This window comes from Arvicola amphibius, chromosome 13 (genome assembly GCF_903992535.2).
Source record: "Arvicola amphibius chromosome 13, mArvAmp1.2, whole genome shotgun sequence".
NCBI classification, from domain to species: domain Eukaryota; kingdom Metazoa; phylum Chordata; class Mammalia; order Rodentia; family Cricetidae; genus Arvicola; species Arvicola amphibius.
Window position 1 is genome coordinate 39,308,284 of NC_052059.1, and position 18,321 is coordinate 39,326,604.

An 18,321-nucleotide genomic window follows, 5' to 3' on the forward strand; every position below is an offset into this window, starting at 1 on the left:
TGTTTTGCTATGGGTGTCGAGTCTCCTGGAACTGAATTTATAGACAGTTGTGAGCTGCCACGTGGGTGCTGGGAATTGAACGTGGGTCCTCTGGAAGGACAGTTAGTACTCTTAACTGTTGAGCCATTTCTCCAGTCCCGAATTAATAAATTTTTAAGAGATACATATACAAACAGTTCAAGCTCTTGCTTGTAAATAGTTAAGGACACATTATAAATATTTTTTTTTCTTACTGATTTCCAGAGATTTAAGCTCTGACTCCTTAGGCATTCATTTGTGTAATGAACTAACTCCCTTCTTAATCTTGAGGCAAGCAAAGGAATAGTGGCTCTAATTATTGTCTGTGTTCTGTGATTCAGAAATGCCTAATAAAGAATCCCAAAGATAGCAGGCTTTTAGCTCCCTTATCACTATGGTCATCTGAGAGAGGACATGTTTTGACTCAGCTGAGTTTTGTGTTCTTCTCCTGATGAGTCATATCAAAGCAGTTAGCCCTGTATTCTCCTCCAAATCTATTATATGATCCTCACAGTAAATGCTTTTTGGCTTTGTCTTCATTTTAAAATAGGATTCAGGTTTTCTGGGCTTTGCTTTTAAAGAATGTCCAGTTTTTTGTTTTTTTGGTTTTTTTTTCCCCCTTCGATTTTTTCAAGACAGGGTTTCTCTGTGTAGCTTTGGAACCTGTCCTGGAACTAGCTCTATAGACCAGACTGTCTTAAACTCACAGAAATCTGCCTGCCTCTCTGCCTCTCGAGTGCTGGGATTAAAGGTGTGCCACCAGCGCCTAGCATGCCCTGTGTTTTTAAAGGCGTATTTGCACAAGGAGCTTTTCTCCCCTTGCTCCCGGTTGGCTCCCTTCTCTTGGTGTGAGCTATGAGAACGGGGCATTTACCTGTCTGGCGCTTGTGGCTGCTGATGGCCTTTATTTGGGAATAGGATGTAGCATGGCTGTTCACTTTCATTTCTTTCTAACCTGTGTGTTGCTGCCACTTTTTTTCTGCTCTAAGTCTGCTGAGATGTGAGAAAATGAAGTAGACTATGATTTTGGTAGGATTTCTTTTCCTACCGTATTGTGAAGGTCATGCAAACCTGTCATGTGGGTGGTGACTTGGCTCTGCTCACTGTGAACAGTCTCTCCTGCATAATGAATCTGATAGAGGTTCCTTTTCACTAAGACCCCGGTAAAGGCAGTACTTAGGTCTGGGGTATGTGCTTGCAGGCTGGAGCAGTGCGTGCTTTGCTTTCTTCATTCTGGAAAAGCAAAGCCGTAGTCTTTTAAAAACTGTCCCTAAATAATACTTCCTCTCTTAACTTTTAAGCCTCTAACCTCTCATGACTAATGGTATATCTTATTGCATTTGAACATCAATGAGACCTCAGTTAGTACTCTGAGAGATTCTAGTTAGTCTGGAGGTTAAGGGGTAAATATGTCCTCTTGGTGTTTTCATCTTGGCTGACACATTTATTTATTCACTGTCATTCAAGTAAATAAATTTCTGTGCCAGCCAAGATCATAAAGAAGCTGGGTAAGTATGTACATTTTTAAAAAAATTCTACTTACCATCTAAAGACAAAGTAGTGAAATTCTGTGTGTTATCCTGCTTATCATTTTTTTCTATAAGTAGATCATTGTGATTAGTAGTAATTTGTAGCTGTGACTTTTGGAAGTGACTGTGTGGGCATATGGTTGTCACTGCTGCTCACTCACTCCGCCCTTCCTGAAGGGACCTAGTGAAGATGAGTACTTCCTGCCTTGGCAGCAGTGGAGAGCTGGTGTTGCCCAGGGCTTCTCTGTTGAACCTGTACATGTTCACTGGATGAGTAATTTTGTTTCACAGATGCAGCATTTAAAATCCTGAACCCTATGACTGTTCCAAGATTTTTTAGGCTGAATAGCAACAATGCCTTGATAGAGTTCTTGTTGGAGGTGAGAAGGAGTCTGTTTCATTGGTGGTGGGAGCTAAATGATATTCTTTCCATGTCTGGCGATTTCTAGGCACATGCAAACAGAAGGAAATTGCCTTATCTTTTTCAGGGGACTCCTGAGATCAGAGAGCATTACCTCGACTCTAAGAAGGACGTAGACCGGCACTTGAAGTCAGCCTGTGAGCAGTTCATTCAGCAGCAGACCAGGCTGTTTGTAGAGCAGCTGGAGGAGTTTATGACAAAGGTGCAGACCGTTCTAGTTCTTTCTTCTTTCCGAGCTTGCTTTTGAGTTATGGAAACAGTGGTAGGAGAGTGAGTCCAGCTCTTACTGTGTCTTTTAGGGAAGCTATCACAAAAGCTGGTTTACAGCTCTGTATGTGAGCTCACCAGCACGTAGTTTGAAGAACAGACACTGCAGAGCTGGTTATAGTTGAGTCCTGCTTGGTGTGTTCTGTTGTCTACACTGTCGTCTTCTCTGTGCTGGCTGGGGCTCTCACAGTTGGCTGAAATCTCCCCCTCCAGCTTCTGTCTGGGGTCTGTGAGGCAGTGGTCAGTTTCTTTTTGTTTTCATTTTTTTGGGGGGGGGGGCAGGTTCTCAATTTCAGACTGACCTTGAACTTTTGATGTAGCCAAGGATGACCTTGAATTTCTGCCCCTCCTGCCAGTATCTCCCAAGAGCTCAGCAATGCAGGCCTGTGCTTCTGCACCTGTTATACAGCTCAGGGCCTTGTGTGCTAGTGCAAGCGCTCTACCAACTAACACGTGCTTATGGTTCTGTTTGTTGATCTCAATATGCGCCATTTTATTATCAGCCTCATTAACATGTCCTGAGCTTGCTTGTGTTCAGACTCATTTGAAAAAAAATGCAAATATAGCTTGGCATAACAAAACAAGCCATGCTTGTGCATAGAGGGCATTTTCAGCATTCAGGAGACTTGTTTTTGATCTGACTTTGTAGATGTGAGTCCAGTCCCCTTTCACAGCAGAGTGTCCCTGTCACAAGGTGCAGACAAGCCTTTTCTTGTGTGCTCCTTTCCTGAGATCTATGATGAAATACTTCATTTTCTTGAACACCCCCCAGCCCAACTCAAGGCAGAGTTTCTCTTTATGCTTGACTGTCCTGGAACTCACTCTGTAGACTAGGCTGACCTTGAATTCATAATTTTCTTGAATCCTTACCATACCCCTGGCTCCCAGACTTTATTTCACAGATTGAGAAATGAAGTTTTGAATTATCAGTTGTATGTGGGTAAACCTTTTTGTATCTTGTTCAACTGATTTCAAAAGTACTGGAATGTATACACACACACACACACACACCATACACACACACATATATATGTACATATACATACACATGCATATATATGTATGTTGCGTGTATAATATAAATATATAAATGAGCTAGACGAATATATACCATATATTATAATATATTATAGGTAGTCTTCTGGTTCATTTTTCTGCCTGTCTTAACTATCTTTCCTGTTGCGGTGATAGAATACCCACATAAAAGCAAATTAAGAGAGGACATTCAAGGTTACAGTCTGTTGTGACAGGGATGTCATTGCACTGGGTGCTTGAGGCAGCGGGTCACATTGTTTGTGCCGTCATGAAGTAGAGAGTGAGGACTGCATGTGCACAGCTCTCACTTTCTGTTTTTAGATAGTTTAGGATCCCAGCCAAGGGAATGGTGCCATCCTCAGTGAGCAGGTCTTTTTCCACATCAATTAACCCAGTCAAGATAACCCCTCACAGGCATGCCCAAAGGCCAGTCTCCCAAGTGATTCTCGATTTCATCAAGATGACAAGTAAAAATAACTATCACATAGCCCCTTTTCTCAAAAAATATAGGTGACCCAAGAGAATAAATACTGTGGTAAATGTTGAGATAGATGTATGTATGAAAACATTTGGTTCAGATTATTTTCTTTAAGGTTTTAAGAACTGCAGTACTTTTTCTTATGCTAGAATACCCTGGTATACTTGTTGCTTAAACCTATTAAATAGAACTCTGAGTCATAGTAGGTTAGAAAAAGTGCTCGACTGTCTAGTTAGGGCTTCTGTTGCTGTGAAGAGACACCATGGTCATGGCAACTCTTGTAAGGACAACTCTTTTTTTTTAATATTTATTTATTTATTATGTATACAATATTCTGTCTGTGTGTATGCCTGCAGGCCAGAAGAGGGCACCAGACCCCATTATAGATGGTTGTGAGCCACCATGTGGTTGCTGGGAATTGAACTCAGGACCTCTGGAAGAACAGGCAATGCTCTTAACCTCTGAGCCATCTCTCCAGCCCTAAAGACAACTCTTATAAAAAAATATTTAATCCATTATCATCATGGCAGGACATGGTGGCATGCAGGCAGGCATAATGATGGAGAAAGAGCTGAGGGTTCTATATCTTGATTTACAGCGAACAAGAAGTGAACTGTGACACTGGTAATAGTTTGAGCATAGAAGACCACAAAGACCACTCCACAGTGACACACTTCCTCCAGCAAGGCCTTACCTACTCCAATAAAGCCTCACCTCCTAATAGTGCCACTCCCTCTGGGGGCCATTTCCTTTCAAAGCACCACATTCTACTCCCGGGCCCTAACAGGCTAATAGCCAAATCATGCAAAAAATACATTCAGTCCAACTTCAAAAGTCCCCACAGCCTCATATAACAGTCTCAAACTTATTTAAAAGTCTAAAGTTCAAAGTCTCTTCTGAGATTCATAACTATAATCTCCTATAAAATTGAAATCAAAAAACAGATCACATATTTCCAATATATAATGGCACAGGAAATACATTACCATTCCATAAGTAGGGAAGGGAGCATAGTGAGTAAATACTGTACCAAAGCAAGACTGAAAACTGACTGGGCAAACTCTAAACTCTGCATCTCCAATTCTGATGTCAAAACACTCTTCAGATCTCCAACTCTTTCAGCTTTGCTGTGGACTGGAGCACACTTCTTTGTCTTGGGCTGCTTCCATTCCCTGTTAGCAACTCTTTTTGGCAGGTCTGACTCTGACATCTCCAGTATCTTGGGGTCTCCGAGGCAATCCTGGCTTCAGTGTCATAGCTTTACCTGATGGCCTCAACAGCTTTCCTTAGTCATGGAGGAAAGTTCCGTAACTTCTTATTTCTACCTTTGACTCTAAAGCCAGAACCATATGGCTGAAGCTGCCAAGTTCTGCTTCTTGCTGGGACTGGAACATGGCCCCCTGTTTAATTACATCATCACCAGCTTTTTCTGTTTCCATTGGTTTCCATCACTGGTTGAGCTTGGCTGTTCTGGAATTTGCTGGCCTCAGACTCAGAGATCTACCTGTCTCTGCCTTGGGAGTGTTGGAATTAAAGGTGTGCGCTTCCACACCTGGCTTTAAGATTTTCTTTAATTCCTTTTCACAAGTTGGAAACGTAGCTGGGTGGGATCTTGTTTTGAGGTCACCACTCGCTTTTTTCCATTTCTTAATCTGTTTATCTCCTTGAACACAGGACTTAGTTCCAATCCACTTCTTTGGTGCTCCTTTTCTCTTCAAATTATACATATTGTATTTTTCCTTGCTCAGCTTGCTCCTTTTCATTATATAATCTTTATTAGAGTCAACACTAATAACCACAGGACAGAGTCTATACTAGGCTGTTTTGAGGTTTACCAAACAGAATTAACCCTAATCTTTTCACTTCAGGCTCAGACAGAGTCTTTGGACAAGGACAAAAATCATCCACATTATCTTCTCCTCCGAAACATCTGAACCAGGCTTCCACTGTTCAAACCACCCTCAGCACCACTGTCTTCCATGTTTCTACTAGTGTGACCCATTAAGCAGTGCTTAAAGCATTCAGTTGCTTGTCTAATCCACAGTATCAAGGTTCATATTCCTTTAAACAAAAACCATGGGCATGCCTATCACAACAATATACTGGTTTCTGGTACCAGTTTCTGTCTTAGTTAGGGTTTCTATTTCTGTGAAGAGACACCATGAACATGGCAACTTTTATAAAGGAAAACATTTAATTGAGACTTTGCTTACAATTTCAAAGGGTTAGTTTAGTCCACTATCATCGCGGGACATGATGGCAGGCAGGCAAGACAGTGCTGGAGAAGGAGCTGAGAATTCTATGTCTTGATCCTCAGGCAACAGGAAGTGAACTGTCCCTCTGGGCTTAGTCTGAGCATCTGAAACCTCAAAGCCCACCCCTTCAGTGACACACTTCCTCCACACCTATTCCAACAAAGCCACACCTCCTCATTGTGCCATTCCCTATGGGGGTCATTTCCTTTCAAACCACCACAATGACTTGGAACTGGGTGGTCCAAGTCCTGGACCCTTGTCTGCTACCTCCTAACTGAAATCACCAGTAAGTCGGTGGCTTCTAGTCTCCCTCTCAAACCTCTTTGTTGAAAGCTGCAGCACCCATCTGCCTACCTGAGGCTGATATGAGGACTGCATAGGACACTGTGAAGATTTTGTCATTGTGAGGCTCCTCAGAAAAGCTGTCGTGAAAGAAGACAGCATCAGCAAAGTATAAATCAGGGCATTTTGAAGGAAGCATATTTGGGTTATGGTTGTGCTATACTATTTCCTTCTGGTGGAGCCAGCCTTTGCTAAAAACTTACAGGTAAAAGCTTTTCATTTTTTTTGTTGGATAGAATTTTTGCAAGTATATTTTATGATTCCTTTTGAAGTGTTGCTAGTTCGGTTATTATGTATAAATTGAGATTTTTTTTTCTTAATGTAGTGTGTATAGTAGAATTTGACCTTATAAATTTAATTCTTGTGGTTAAAGAATTGTAACCTGGTTGGGAAATGAAGATATAAACTCCATCAACATTAAAGTGCTTAGAGCAGTGATCACGTGGAGCGTGGGTCCGCACTGGTCTCCAGGCTCTGTAAGAGATGGGCCGGTTGAGGAAAGCTCTTCCTCCTTCTGTCTCTGGCCGCCTTTGTTAGGAGGGCTTGCCTCTTCAGATCTAGGAGAACTTGTGAAGAAACGAGCCTTGACTTACAGAGAAGTAAATTCTGCGATAGTAGCCAGGGTCTGTGGGTTTAAACAGACAGCTGGCCAGGCATGGCGGCCCACATGAAGGTGGGCGTGGTGGGCTGAGTGAGAATGGCCCACAAGCCCATACATTTGAATGTCTAGTCTCCAGGGCAGCATTGGAAAGGGTTAGGAGGACTAGGAAGTTGTGGCCTTGTTGGGTAGGTGCGACCTTGTTGGAGGAAGTATGTGGCTTTGAGGTCTCAAAAGCCCACACCAGGCTCAGAGTTCCACTCTCTTTGCCTGCTGCCTGTGGATCTGGATGTGGCTCTCAGCTCCTTCTCCAGCGCCATGTCTGCCTGCTGCCCCGATACTCCCCACCATGATGACAATGGACTAACCCTCAGAAACTATAAGCAAGGTCTCAAATGCTTTCTTTTTAAGAGTTGCCTTGGTCATGAAATCTAACTACTGACTAAAAATGGAGGAAGGATGTGGACTCAGTGCCAGCCTGAGCTAGAGAGTGAGTTTCAGGGTCACCTAGTCTATATAGTATGACATTGTTTTTCTTTTCTTTTTTAAAAAGCCCAAATTATGTTATTAGTGAATTAGTGAGATCCTAGAACAATCAATGGAGTAGTAGACAGTGGTTATTTTTAAGATAATACTTTTAGTGTCAGAAAAAGGTCTAGAATATATAGCTTCTAGAAAAAAGTTAATGAACATTGTGGTCCCATTTTTATAAATGAATATGTGAATATATTTACACTGGAAAATATTGGGGTAATGTCCACTAATAGTAAATATTTTCTTTTAGCTTTGTCTAATTTATAATAATATATATAATTTATTTTTTAAAATTAATTTACATGTACTTATTTACAATAAGGTCTCACTATGTATCCGTGGCTAGTCTAGGACTTACTGTGTAGACTAGTTTGGTCTGGAATTCACAGAGATTGGTGAATTCCTCCGCCTCTTGAGTGCTGGGATTAAAGGTGTGTACCACCATATTCAACCATTTACAATTTATTTGTAAAAGCTGCATCTCAATAATAAAAAAAAAGACATGAAAAAAATTGAGTGCAAGGAGGTAGAGGTGAGGTCTGCAATGGGCTGTAAGAGCAAAGGTCTGGGCATTGGTTCTGGAATAGAAAGTAGAAACAAGGCGGAGCTAGAGAGGAGAAAGAGACCACAGTGAGGCCTTAACGTTTGTATGCTGCTCTGCCGAGCCTTTGTCTAAATATTTTGCCCTTGTGTGAAAGCTGAGTCAATGCTTCAGTTTTCCTTGTGGCTTGGACCTTTGCCCCGTGTCTGTCCATTAAAAAATAGTTCATGCACTGGATGGTGGTGCATGCTTTAATCCCAGTACTTGGGAGGCAGAGACAGGCAGATCTCTGTGTTCAAGGCCAGCCTGGTCTACTGAGTGAGTTCTAGGACATTCAGGACTACCAAGAGAAACTCTGTCTCAAGTCACCCACCCCTCAAAAACAAAACAAAACAACAACAGAAAAGCCAGCTAGGTTGACAAATTTGTATTTATTTCTTGTACTGCTTCGGCAGAATGAAAAATGCAAAAGTTGCTTCTAGGTCTGTATCTTCAGCGTATGTTGGACAAGTATGCCTTGTATTTGAAAACGTTATCTGTTGTCATTTGTTGAGATTGGGTCTCTCTATGTAGCCTAGGCTGGCTCAAACTCTGGTACTTTATTCCTAGCATCCCCCATGCCCAATGGGATTTTTTTTTTTTTTGTGTGTGTGTGTCTTATGTGTCTGTGTGCCTGTGTGTGCCTGTGTGTCTGTGTGCCTGTGTGTCTGTGTGTGAATGTGTGCCTGTGTGTGCCTATGTTATGTGCCTGTGTCCATGTGAATGTATGTCATCTGTGTGCTTTCCTGTCCAGAGTCCTGCCCTGGGAGCTGGAATTACAGGTGTCAGGATCTAAACTCCAGTCCTCTAGCCTGGTTACTGTTTGTTTTAATGGCATTTTCTATGCCTGAGATGGGATTAAAAAAGCAGGGGGAAGAGTCCTTGTGAGGAGCCTCTTGTGTAGTTGTGAGTGACATTTTCCCAATGATAATGACTCAGTATTAGCACAGCAGTCTTTCCAGAGGGGCCAGGTTTTTTGGTTTTGTTTTTGTTTGTTTGTTTTTTTGGTGAAATTCCCTCAGAGATTCCTGCCCTGAAAGGTCTCAAGCAGAAAGCCTGATAGGTTGTTGCTGTTTTGTTTTTCTCCCCAGAATAACACATGCATTAAAATCATGAAAGTTTAAGAAGCTAAAGTTTAGCTGCGAAAGCTTGTGAGATGTGCAGTTTTGCCAGAATTGTGTATGTGATTACCAGTGTGCCTTATCTAATAGACTTAAATGGTGCTGTGTATTGCCAGCAGTCCCTGTTTGTTTGCTATTGGTGAAATGAAACCTCTGCTTTTATTTCCTCTTCTAGGTGTCAGCACTAAAAACCATGGCCAGTCAGGGAGGCCCCAAGTACACCCTCTCACAGCAGCCGTGGGCACAACCAGGTATCGGGATTTTACTTTCTTGGAATTGTCTTTAGGAAGTTACTACTCTGTATGTGTAGCCCTCGCTGTGACATCTGGAACGTGGTTTCCTGCTTGCTTTGGGTTACTAGATGCGGGTTAAAGCCAGATTCAGCTTAGGGCTGACAGGTCTTACTTGGCCAGCATTACTTGCATCTGACAGACATTCACTTCAAGGAGAGAAGGAGGCTTGGAGGTTTACTCAGTTAAAGACAGAGCGTGACTGACATGGAGGTGCTCTGCGCCGCAGGCTCCTGTGCAGCTGCTGCTCCTTGGCGCTGGGCTGCAGAGTGAATGGCGGAAGGAACACACTTATTGTCAGCACATGAAGAAATGTTGGGCCACTATTTTCTTCCTGATTTTTCTCCAAGTTACTTCCTCTGTTGACAGTTTTAGAGTGTACAGTTTTAGAGTGTTTGGGGGAAAATGTGTAAAAATGAAGGAGTCAGTTGGATTTGGCAGGCAGTTCTACTGCCTGACTTGCAGATTCACTTGAGATATTTCCAGTCCCTCCCTTCCATAGATGTAAATTTTTTATGCTAAAGGCTTTTTTCTTTTTGGCAGGTGGAGGGGGTCTTTGGTGTTAGGTATTAGACATTTAGAATCACAGCCCTTTGGGTTATTTTTAGCATATTTTAAAATAACATTTTCAGTGACCATTAACCAGAATAAATTTTGTTACATTGGTCTATCTGGCCCTCCCATGACCCATAGTTTGAAATTGAGACAGTGCTGAAGGAGCAGTGTCTTAGTCACGGAGGAGCTGTTTCTGAGTTGGAGGCTCGCTTTCGCTTACAATGAGAGATCCAGAGAGTGCCTCTGGCTTTGCCGTGGAGATTGGCAGCTACAGGTCCCTGACCTGGAATCAGCTATGTGACACCGTTGGTTTCCCATGGTATAAGAAAGGGATGTGTCTTCTTTGAATAGGGATGGTACAGTCTTAATGCAGGTGACTTAAAGTCTGTACAGCGTGTTCATCAGCAGTGGGGGAAGAAAATAGTGGCTAACGCTGAGAGAAGGACTGGCTTGCAGGTGAAGAATACTTTCCATTTTACATTTTTTTTCACAAGTCAAATTTCATTACCATATAAAAATTTTGATTGATGCTGTCCTGTCTTGGAATTTTCAGTCATAAATGCTTTGTGTTAATTTGAAGTTGAACTAAGAAGTAGCTAGAGCTGTCTTACTTAGGAAGATGTATACATTAAGATGTATACCAGTTGTTTTTGGAAGGAAGGAGACAGTTTTATTTCAAAGGTTCTTTGTGTGGACTTTGAGGATGTGCTTCTGCTCCCCCCCTTGACCTTGAGACAGTGTATCTCTCCATTATTTCAAGCATTTGCCTTATATTTGAGATTGACATCTATGACATCTTTTAAAAACAAAACACAGAGCTGGGTGGTAGTGGCCCACACCTTTAATCCCAGCACTTAGGAGGTAGAGGTGGGCGGATCTCTTGAGTTCGAGGCCAGCCTGGTCTACAAGAGCTAGTTCCAGGACAGGCTCTAAAGTTACAAAAAAAAAAAACCTGTCTCCAAAAACAACAACAACAACAACAATAACAACAACCACAACAAAAACCAACCAAAAAAAACCCCAAAAAACAAAACAAAACAAAACAAAAAAAACTCACGGCCAGGTGTTGGTGGTACACGCCTTTAATCTTAGCACTTGGGAGGCAGAAGCAGGTGGATCTCTGTGAGTTCCAGGCCAGCCTGGTCTACAGAACAAGTTCTAGGACAGCCAAGGCTACACAGAGAAACCTTGTCTCAAAAACAACAAACAAACAAACAAAAACAAAAACCAAAACACTCTTGATAGAGTAGTATATTGTCCAAGGCAGTAAATCTTCCGCTGGCAGTGTTGGAATTCTCACTGCAGGCTACAGCTGTGCCGGCCTCTGGTCCTCACAGTAGGACACTTGCCAGTCCCTATCCAGTATGACTCTGGGGTCATTCTCTTAATCTTGAATTAATTTGAACCTTTGGCTTAAAGTTTTAGTCTCTTACAGTGCTTATTTAGAAATAGGAGCTGGTTTGTATTCTGAATGTTTATGTAAATGGAACTCTGAGGTGCAATACACCTTTCTTAAAATAGATAACACTGGCAAGCAGGCATAGCATGCTGGTGTAGCTAAGCCCAGGCCCTGATGTATAGCTCTTTCTTTTCTGGAAAAATCTTTTCTCTTGAAGTAGGGTCCATGATTTTTCTCAAGATTATTTCTAACAGTTCCATGTCGGGGTGGGGGGTGTCTCGTGGGCTTCAGTTTTACTTAGTTGCCTTTAGTACAGCAGTAGCTAACAGGACAGATTGGAATAGGGCTTTCTGTTTGGTCATTTAACTTACTTTTTTTCCTAAAGGGACCATTCATTATTTTGTAAATATGTCTTTTGCCCCTTTGGCCACCTGGGAGGTGTGGAGTTGGTTTTCATGGCCGGTAGTGAGTAATATCCTTACCTTGTGTCAGAGAGACATTGGACCTCCGGAGGTGGACCAAGGTGAATAGTCTAGAAACTGTTGGGCCTTCTGGCCTAAGTTCAGCTTTTGGGGAAATTATGTCATGAGTTATAAATTAAATATCAGTTTGTTAAGCTAGGAAATACATCTTTTTAGGAGTTGGTGGGTACTGGGTTCAGTAACCTCTGTACCCACTTTGTGGTTACTGATAGCTTTCAAGTCTGATTTAGTGACCCCTAAAGTATTTAGTGATGATGGAACCAGAACCCAGGAGAAAGGACCTTGAAGGAGACTTCATTTATTTAATGAAAAATGAGCAATTCCTGAGAAGAGCATTGGTATTCCTACAGTGTTTTTGCCCAAACTTCCCTCAGTTAAACTCTTTTACATGATATAAAATTTGACCTATGAAAAAGTATAAAATAAAAATTATTATTCTCTATTTGTGTGAAAGCTAGTTCTCGTGACGATAATTATGACTATAGTTCCTTTCCCCGAGTTGTTTATATATATACACTAGCACACACAGACTGCAGTTGTCCAGGTGAGATTGTACCATCCCTCATTATCTTTCATTGCCTGTTCTGGAGCCTCTTTGATACCAGTGTGCCCAACTGCTTGTTCTGTTCAGTACATGGAACACCTTGCCACACCGTGATTCCTTGAGTCATTTTATTAATGAATATATTTAATGTTTCAGTTGGGTTTTCCATATACTCTTTAGTAAATTTATATACATATATATATATATTGTATGTTATATTTTGTTATATATCTTAGTATTTTGTGAATGCTTAAATGGCATAATCTTTAGTTGTTGAGTGGATTTTTTCAGGATGTTGTCTAGTATCTTACACTCCTGTGGAGACACTCTGTCTCTTAGTGTCCTTTGGTTTCCATTTAGTTTGTTTTTGAGACAGAGTCTCTGTCCCACCCAGGCTGGTTTCAAACTCAGGACCTTCCTTCTGCAGCCTCCGGAATGCTGGGATTGCAAGTGGGCACCATCATATCTGGCTTGTAGGGTTTTTTGTTTGTTTGTTTGTTTTTGTTTTTGTTTTCCTTTGAATATTTTTATGTTAACCAAAGGATGCAGAAGGTGATTTACCTATTTCTGTACACCTTGCCAATCATGGAAATTTGAATCCTTTTACCAGTATTTCACTGGTGTAATTCGTATCGAATTTTGAGTGAGGCACTTTAGAAATCATGAATCATCTTTTCCTTTGACTATACTTATTTCCACATAGCCCTTTTAGATGCTTCATGTGGGTTGCTTAGATCTTTACTTAAAAACTTTAGAATGTATTCCTTGTGTCATCCGGAAGTATAAGACCGTGACAGATGGGCCCGTAGTTCTGCTTCACGTGTAGATAAGCCTCTTCTGAACATTCTAAACAAAACCGTTGGAGACGCACACAGAGAACCTTGTTTCTTCTTACCCTACTACTGCTGTTTCCCTAAAAATAATTGGAAGTTTTAAACCTTATCTTTTATGTCAGTGTTCCAAAGGCACAAATTACAGTGCCTGTGAACGTTCTGACCCAAGCTGGGGGAGTTCTGGCTGCACTGGTCCTTGGGTTCAGAGTTTATATTCACATATACTTAATGAATGTTTACAAGGCTTGTGGTTAAACTTGATAAATAACAAGACTTAGGGAAGAGGGACTGGAGAGATGGCTCAGAGGTTAAGAGCATTGCCTGCTCTTCCAAAGGTCCTGAGTTCAATTCCCAGCAACCACATGGTGGCTCACAACCATCTGTAATGAGGTCTGGTGCCCTCTTCTGGCCTGCAGGCATACACACAGACAGAGAATATTGTATACATAATAAATAAATAAATAGTCACAAAATTAAAAAAAAAAGACATAGGGAAGAGATTCTTTGGGGAAATAAAGTGTCTTTTCTTTGCTATTTTTTTCAGTTCCCCTCTGAATTAAAATGGAAAATTGTCCTTTTCTTTGTAACACTAACTAGGGTAATTTCTTCACAGCAAAGGTCAATGACCTCGTGGCCACTGCTTACAAGACAATAAAAACGAAGCTGCCACTGACGTTGAGAAGCATGTCACTGTACTTGTCCAATAAGGACACCGAGTTCATCTTGTTTAAGCCTGTTAGGGTGAGTGGTGAGCCGCTTGTTGGCTGGCGACTGAAGTGTGTTTGTCCGGTCACTTTCCTGTCCTACAGACATTTCAGTGCCTGTGACGTTAATGCTCTCTGGGGCCGTAGAGCTCCAGAACCTACATCTGTCGGCTTAGATTGTATTCCTTGCTCACTTTGTCTTCAGTTTTTTGTTAATTTTGAAAGTAGAAGTTAATAAGTAAGGAAAAAGAAGAATCAGGTCTGCACTCTGCACTGTGGCTAACACTTGGAGAGCAGCACTTCAGGGTTTATGCCCTGTTTTACTGCTGAGCAGAGGGAATAAATGACTTGTAACAGCCACCAAGGGATTAAGTGTCAGAGTGGATTTAAGACTCAGAGCTTCCAGTTCGTGTTGAGTTCACAGCTTTACCCAAGGCATTCGTTGATTTTTTTTTTTTAAGTGCTTTTTATGTGTCTTGAAACTTACTCTCTTTTGTGTAAGAAATTGCTGAAGACTTATTGTGCTCTGGGGGGATAAGATCTATGAGGGTTTAATGTTTCTAGGAATTATCTGATAAGTCTTCATCAGGTTGTGCTAGCGTGTAAAATATTAAAGTACAGATTATATGTCTTTGGTAATCTCATAAAAATATATTTCCTCTACTCGTTTTGGGAAGAACCGTGATGATTTAATGCTCTTAGTGTTGCTTGTTTATGACGTGTACATTTATCTCCTGGACTGTCTGATATGGTCTCTCCTTTCTAAGAATAACATTCAGCAAGTCTACCAGAAGTTCCATGCTCTGTTAAAGGAAGAGTTCAGCCCCGAAGACATCCAGATCATTGCTTGTCCTTCCATGGAACAGGTATCCACAGACTAACGGCCCCTTGTTTATTTCACTTGAGCAGATAACACGCTTGAGCAAACATTTCTAATTTTAATTTGACAACTTCACATTGTTTTATCTTAATGAGTAAGAATTCAGACTTTGAATTGTGTCTAATTCTGGGGAGTGGCTTAGAGTTTTAGTTTCTTTTAATCCATTCTGATAACAGCTGCCTACCTGTGAAGGACTCAGTGTGTCAGCCTGCCAAGTCACCCTGTTTGAAACAGAAGCTATTTTAGGAACTAGAATCGATGCTGGACCTGTCTGTTTTTTCTTCTCTCTGAATTTAATAACCTAAATTAGAGCCCAGTTTGTGTCAGCATTTATTATTCAATTCAGCCAGGAAATTTTGATCAGACTCCTGTTATGTATTAGGTGTAGCCTGGCTCTTTGGAGAATAACTTATTTCTTGCCTTCAGGACTAGAGAGTCTTGGGAGTGGTCAGGTTGTTGAGAGCCTAGTGTAGTGAGAAGAGACTGGGGAGGACGTGAGACCAGCTGTGTGGCAACTTAAGAACATTGCTGTAAGGGGGAGAATTCATGCGCCACAAAGTTCTCCTGCTAAGGTGTAGAGCTCAGTAGTTCCTAGTATATTTACAAGTCGGCGCAGCCATCACCGTCCTCCGATTCTAGAACATTTTCATCACTCACAGTTACCACTCACCAGCCTCCCCCCCCCCCGCCCCACTCCCCAGTCTTTGTGGATTTGCTTATTCTGATCATTTTATCCTGTGGAGTCACGCATTGTCTTTCCTAACTGGGGTCTGCCACTCAGCACACCCTCAAGGCTCAAACATGTTGTAGCATGTGGTTTTTAATTTTTTTAAGATTTAGTTTTTTTAAAAAGATTTATTTATTGTGTATACAGTATTCTGCCTACATGCATGCCTGCAGGCCAGAAGAGGACACCAGATCTCATTACAGATGGCTGTGAGCCACCATGTGGTTGCTGGGAATTGAACTCAGGACCTTTAGATGAGCAGGCACTGCTCTTAACCACTGAGCCATCTCTCCAGCCCAAGATTTAATTTTTTTAAATTTTAGATTATTTGTATATGTCTGGGTCTCTGTGTAGGTATGTACAGGTGTTCTGTAGTGTGGAGCTGCGGGCAGCTTCCCGCCGCCCTGCTCTCGGCCACCGGCTAGCTTAAAACCCAAAATAACATCACACAAATTGTATTCTTTTAAACACTGCCTGGCCCATTTTCTGCCTCTTATTCACATCTTGACTAACCCATATCTAGTAATCTATGTAACACCATGAATGGTGTCTTACCCGGAAAGATTCAGCATGTCTGACCTGGTGGCTGGCTTCATCACAACTGGCATCTCTCTGAGGAGAGGCACAGCGGTCTGACTAACTTAGGAGAGGCACAGCGGTCTGACTAACTTAGGAGAGGCGTGGCATCTGACTGAGCCATCTACCTCACTTCCTTCTTCCTGTTCTGTCTACTCCACCCACCTAAGGGCTGGCCAAGGCAGTTTCTTTATTAAAACAGAAGACCCTGCCACATCACAGGTGTCTGTGGAGGTCAGAAGAGGGTGGTCGGATCCCCTGGAGCTGAAGTGGTGGTCGTGAGCTGCAGGGTGTGGGTGCTGGGAACTGAACTTGGGTCCTTTACAAGAGCAGCAGGTGTTCTTAACCTTTGAACCGTCCCTCCAGTCCGTCTTCCCTCCCTCCCTCCCTCCCTCCCTCCCTCCCTCCCTCCCTCCCTCCCTCCCTCCCTCCCTCCCTCCCTCCCTCCCTCCCTCCCTCCCTCCCTCCCTCCCTCCCTCCCTCCCTCCCTCCCTCCCTCCCTCCCTCCCTCCCTCCCTCCCTCCCAGCTGTGTGTGTGGATAGTTGGGGTCATACTGGGAAAAGTCATGGCTTCTAGTGTTCTACAAGTCTACAGCCAAAACTTGGGAGGGGGAAAAATCAAAGTGAAGGTCACCTTCAGCTAAATAGTGAGTTTGAGGCTAGCCTAAACTACACCAGTTTCTGTCTTTTTTTTTTTTTTTCTTTAAAGTCATTTAAATTCCAGCACTAAGGAAGCTGAGGTAGGGAGATGTTGAGTTTAGGGCTAGCCTGAGCTGTACCTTAAATAAACAAAACAAACAAAATCATCATTTTAAAAATTCATCTTACAATGGTGCTGTCTAAAACACTGGGTGGGACAGGGTGGCATGGATTATGTGTACATGTCTGCCATCTTCCGATTTGTGTGTTGCTTTGCTGTCACCTTCATTGACTGCAAGTGACTTGGGACTTGTATTTGGCAGCGGAGCACAGCCCCCTGCAGGGCCTCCAGTGGCTGTAAACACCTCAGGCTCGCCCTCTCCTCATGCTTTTGGGACTGGAGACTTCTGAGGGTGAAAGTCCACAGAGCGACTAACACAGGCCTTCCTGTTGCATTACAGCTGAATCTCCTGCTGTCAGTTTCTAAATAGTTACCATGGACCATGGGTGTCAACTATCAGTCCCCTGGGAAAGGCCTGAGGAGTCCTGCAGCCTGCAGGGTGCCCAGGATCCCTGTGTGGAATGGCTCCTGAGAGATGGGTGTGCTGCTCAGTGCTGCCTGCAGAAGGAACCCTGAGTGAAGCAGGAGAAGATCAAAATGCCAAAGATTGACAGCAGGGAGAGCTGCCTCAGTGACATGGTCTCCAGAAATGGAGAGACATAAGCGGTGCCGGGGTTCACAGTGACACGGCCCTTCACAGAGACTGTGCAATAAAAATAGGTTATGATAAATAGTGTGGACTTCATAGGAACTCAGCTTCCTGGAGCTGCTGGGTCCTGATTGCTCCTGTGGACACTGCAAGGCATTTATCCACCGGCATTCCACGGTTACTGTTACTTGGAGAAACCCTACTTCTGCATCCCGATGCAGGGTTTTCCCTGCCATCTTGAGGCTGTGTTGGGAGGGGATTGGTTGCTTCCAAGACGGCATCTTGCTTTTCCTGGACTCAGGCTATCGTCCTCCTATGGACTTGATGAGAGGCAGTTGGCAGAAGCCAAGGCTCATGGAAGGCCCCTCCCGAACTGTGCTCTCCTCACGAGTCAGGTGTGTCTCGGTAGTCAGACCTTCATAGTGTAGGCACCAGGGTAAGTGCGAGTTACCGGTGGGGAGTGGGCCGGGAGTGCAGCTTAAGGCGCTGGCCTTCTGCTGACCTTTATAGAGTGAATACTCCTTGGTTGCCTATGTTGTACTAGACACCAGCCTTCTGGGGTCCCCAGTCCTGCCACAACTGAACACCTAAGTGTGGCAAACACTGCCCATACCCCGTACCTTAAACACGATACCAATCAAGAGTCAAAGGACTATAAGCATCCATGAACTTTCCTACAAATTCCTCTTTGAATTTGGCATTGGATTGGCTTAGACCCTGGTGTTAAGTAAATGTAGCCTGCTTCTTCAGTTAAACCATAGTCTTCTGGCGGGGACAGTGCTGAGGGCTCTGAAATAGGGCAAG

At 42.8% G+C, this 18,321-nt stretch overlaps 1 protein-coding gene across 1 annotated transcript in view; it reads left to right on the forward strand.

Moving 5' to 3' along the window:
• Cog3 (component of oligomeric golgi complex 3) overlaps positions 1-18,012 on the forward strand; it is a 55,719-nt gene extending 37,707 nt beyond the window's left edge. The window contains exons 18-23 of the mRNA XM_038309855.1: positions 1,839-1,927; positions 2,036-2,170; positions 9,354-9,429; positions 13,895-14,022; positions 14,753-14,851; positions 17,269-18,012. Coding sequence (XP_038165783.1) covers positions 1,839-1,927; positions 2,036-2,170; positions 9,354-9,429; positions 13,895-14,022; positions 14,753-14,851; positions 17,269-17,298 — 557 coding nt within the window. The 3' untranslated portion in view covers positions 17,299-18,012. The remainder of the gene's footprint in view (positions 1-1,838; positions 1,928-2,035; positions 2,171-9,353; positions 9,430-13,894; positions 14,023-14,752; positions 14,852-17,268) is intronic.
• Positions 18,013-18,321: the final 309 nt, after the last annotated feature.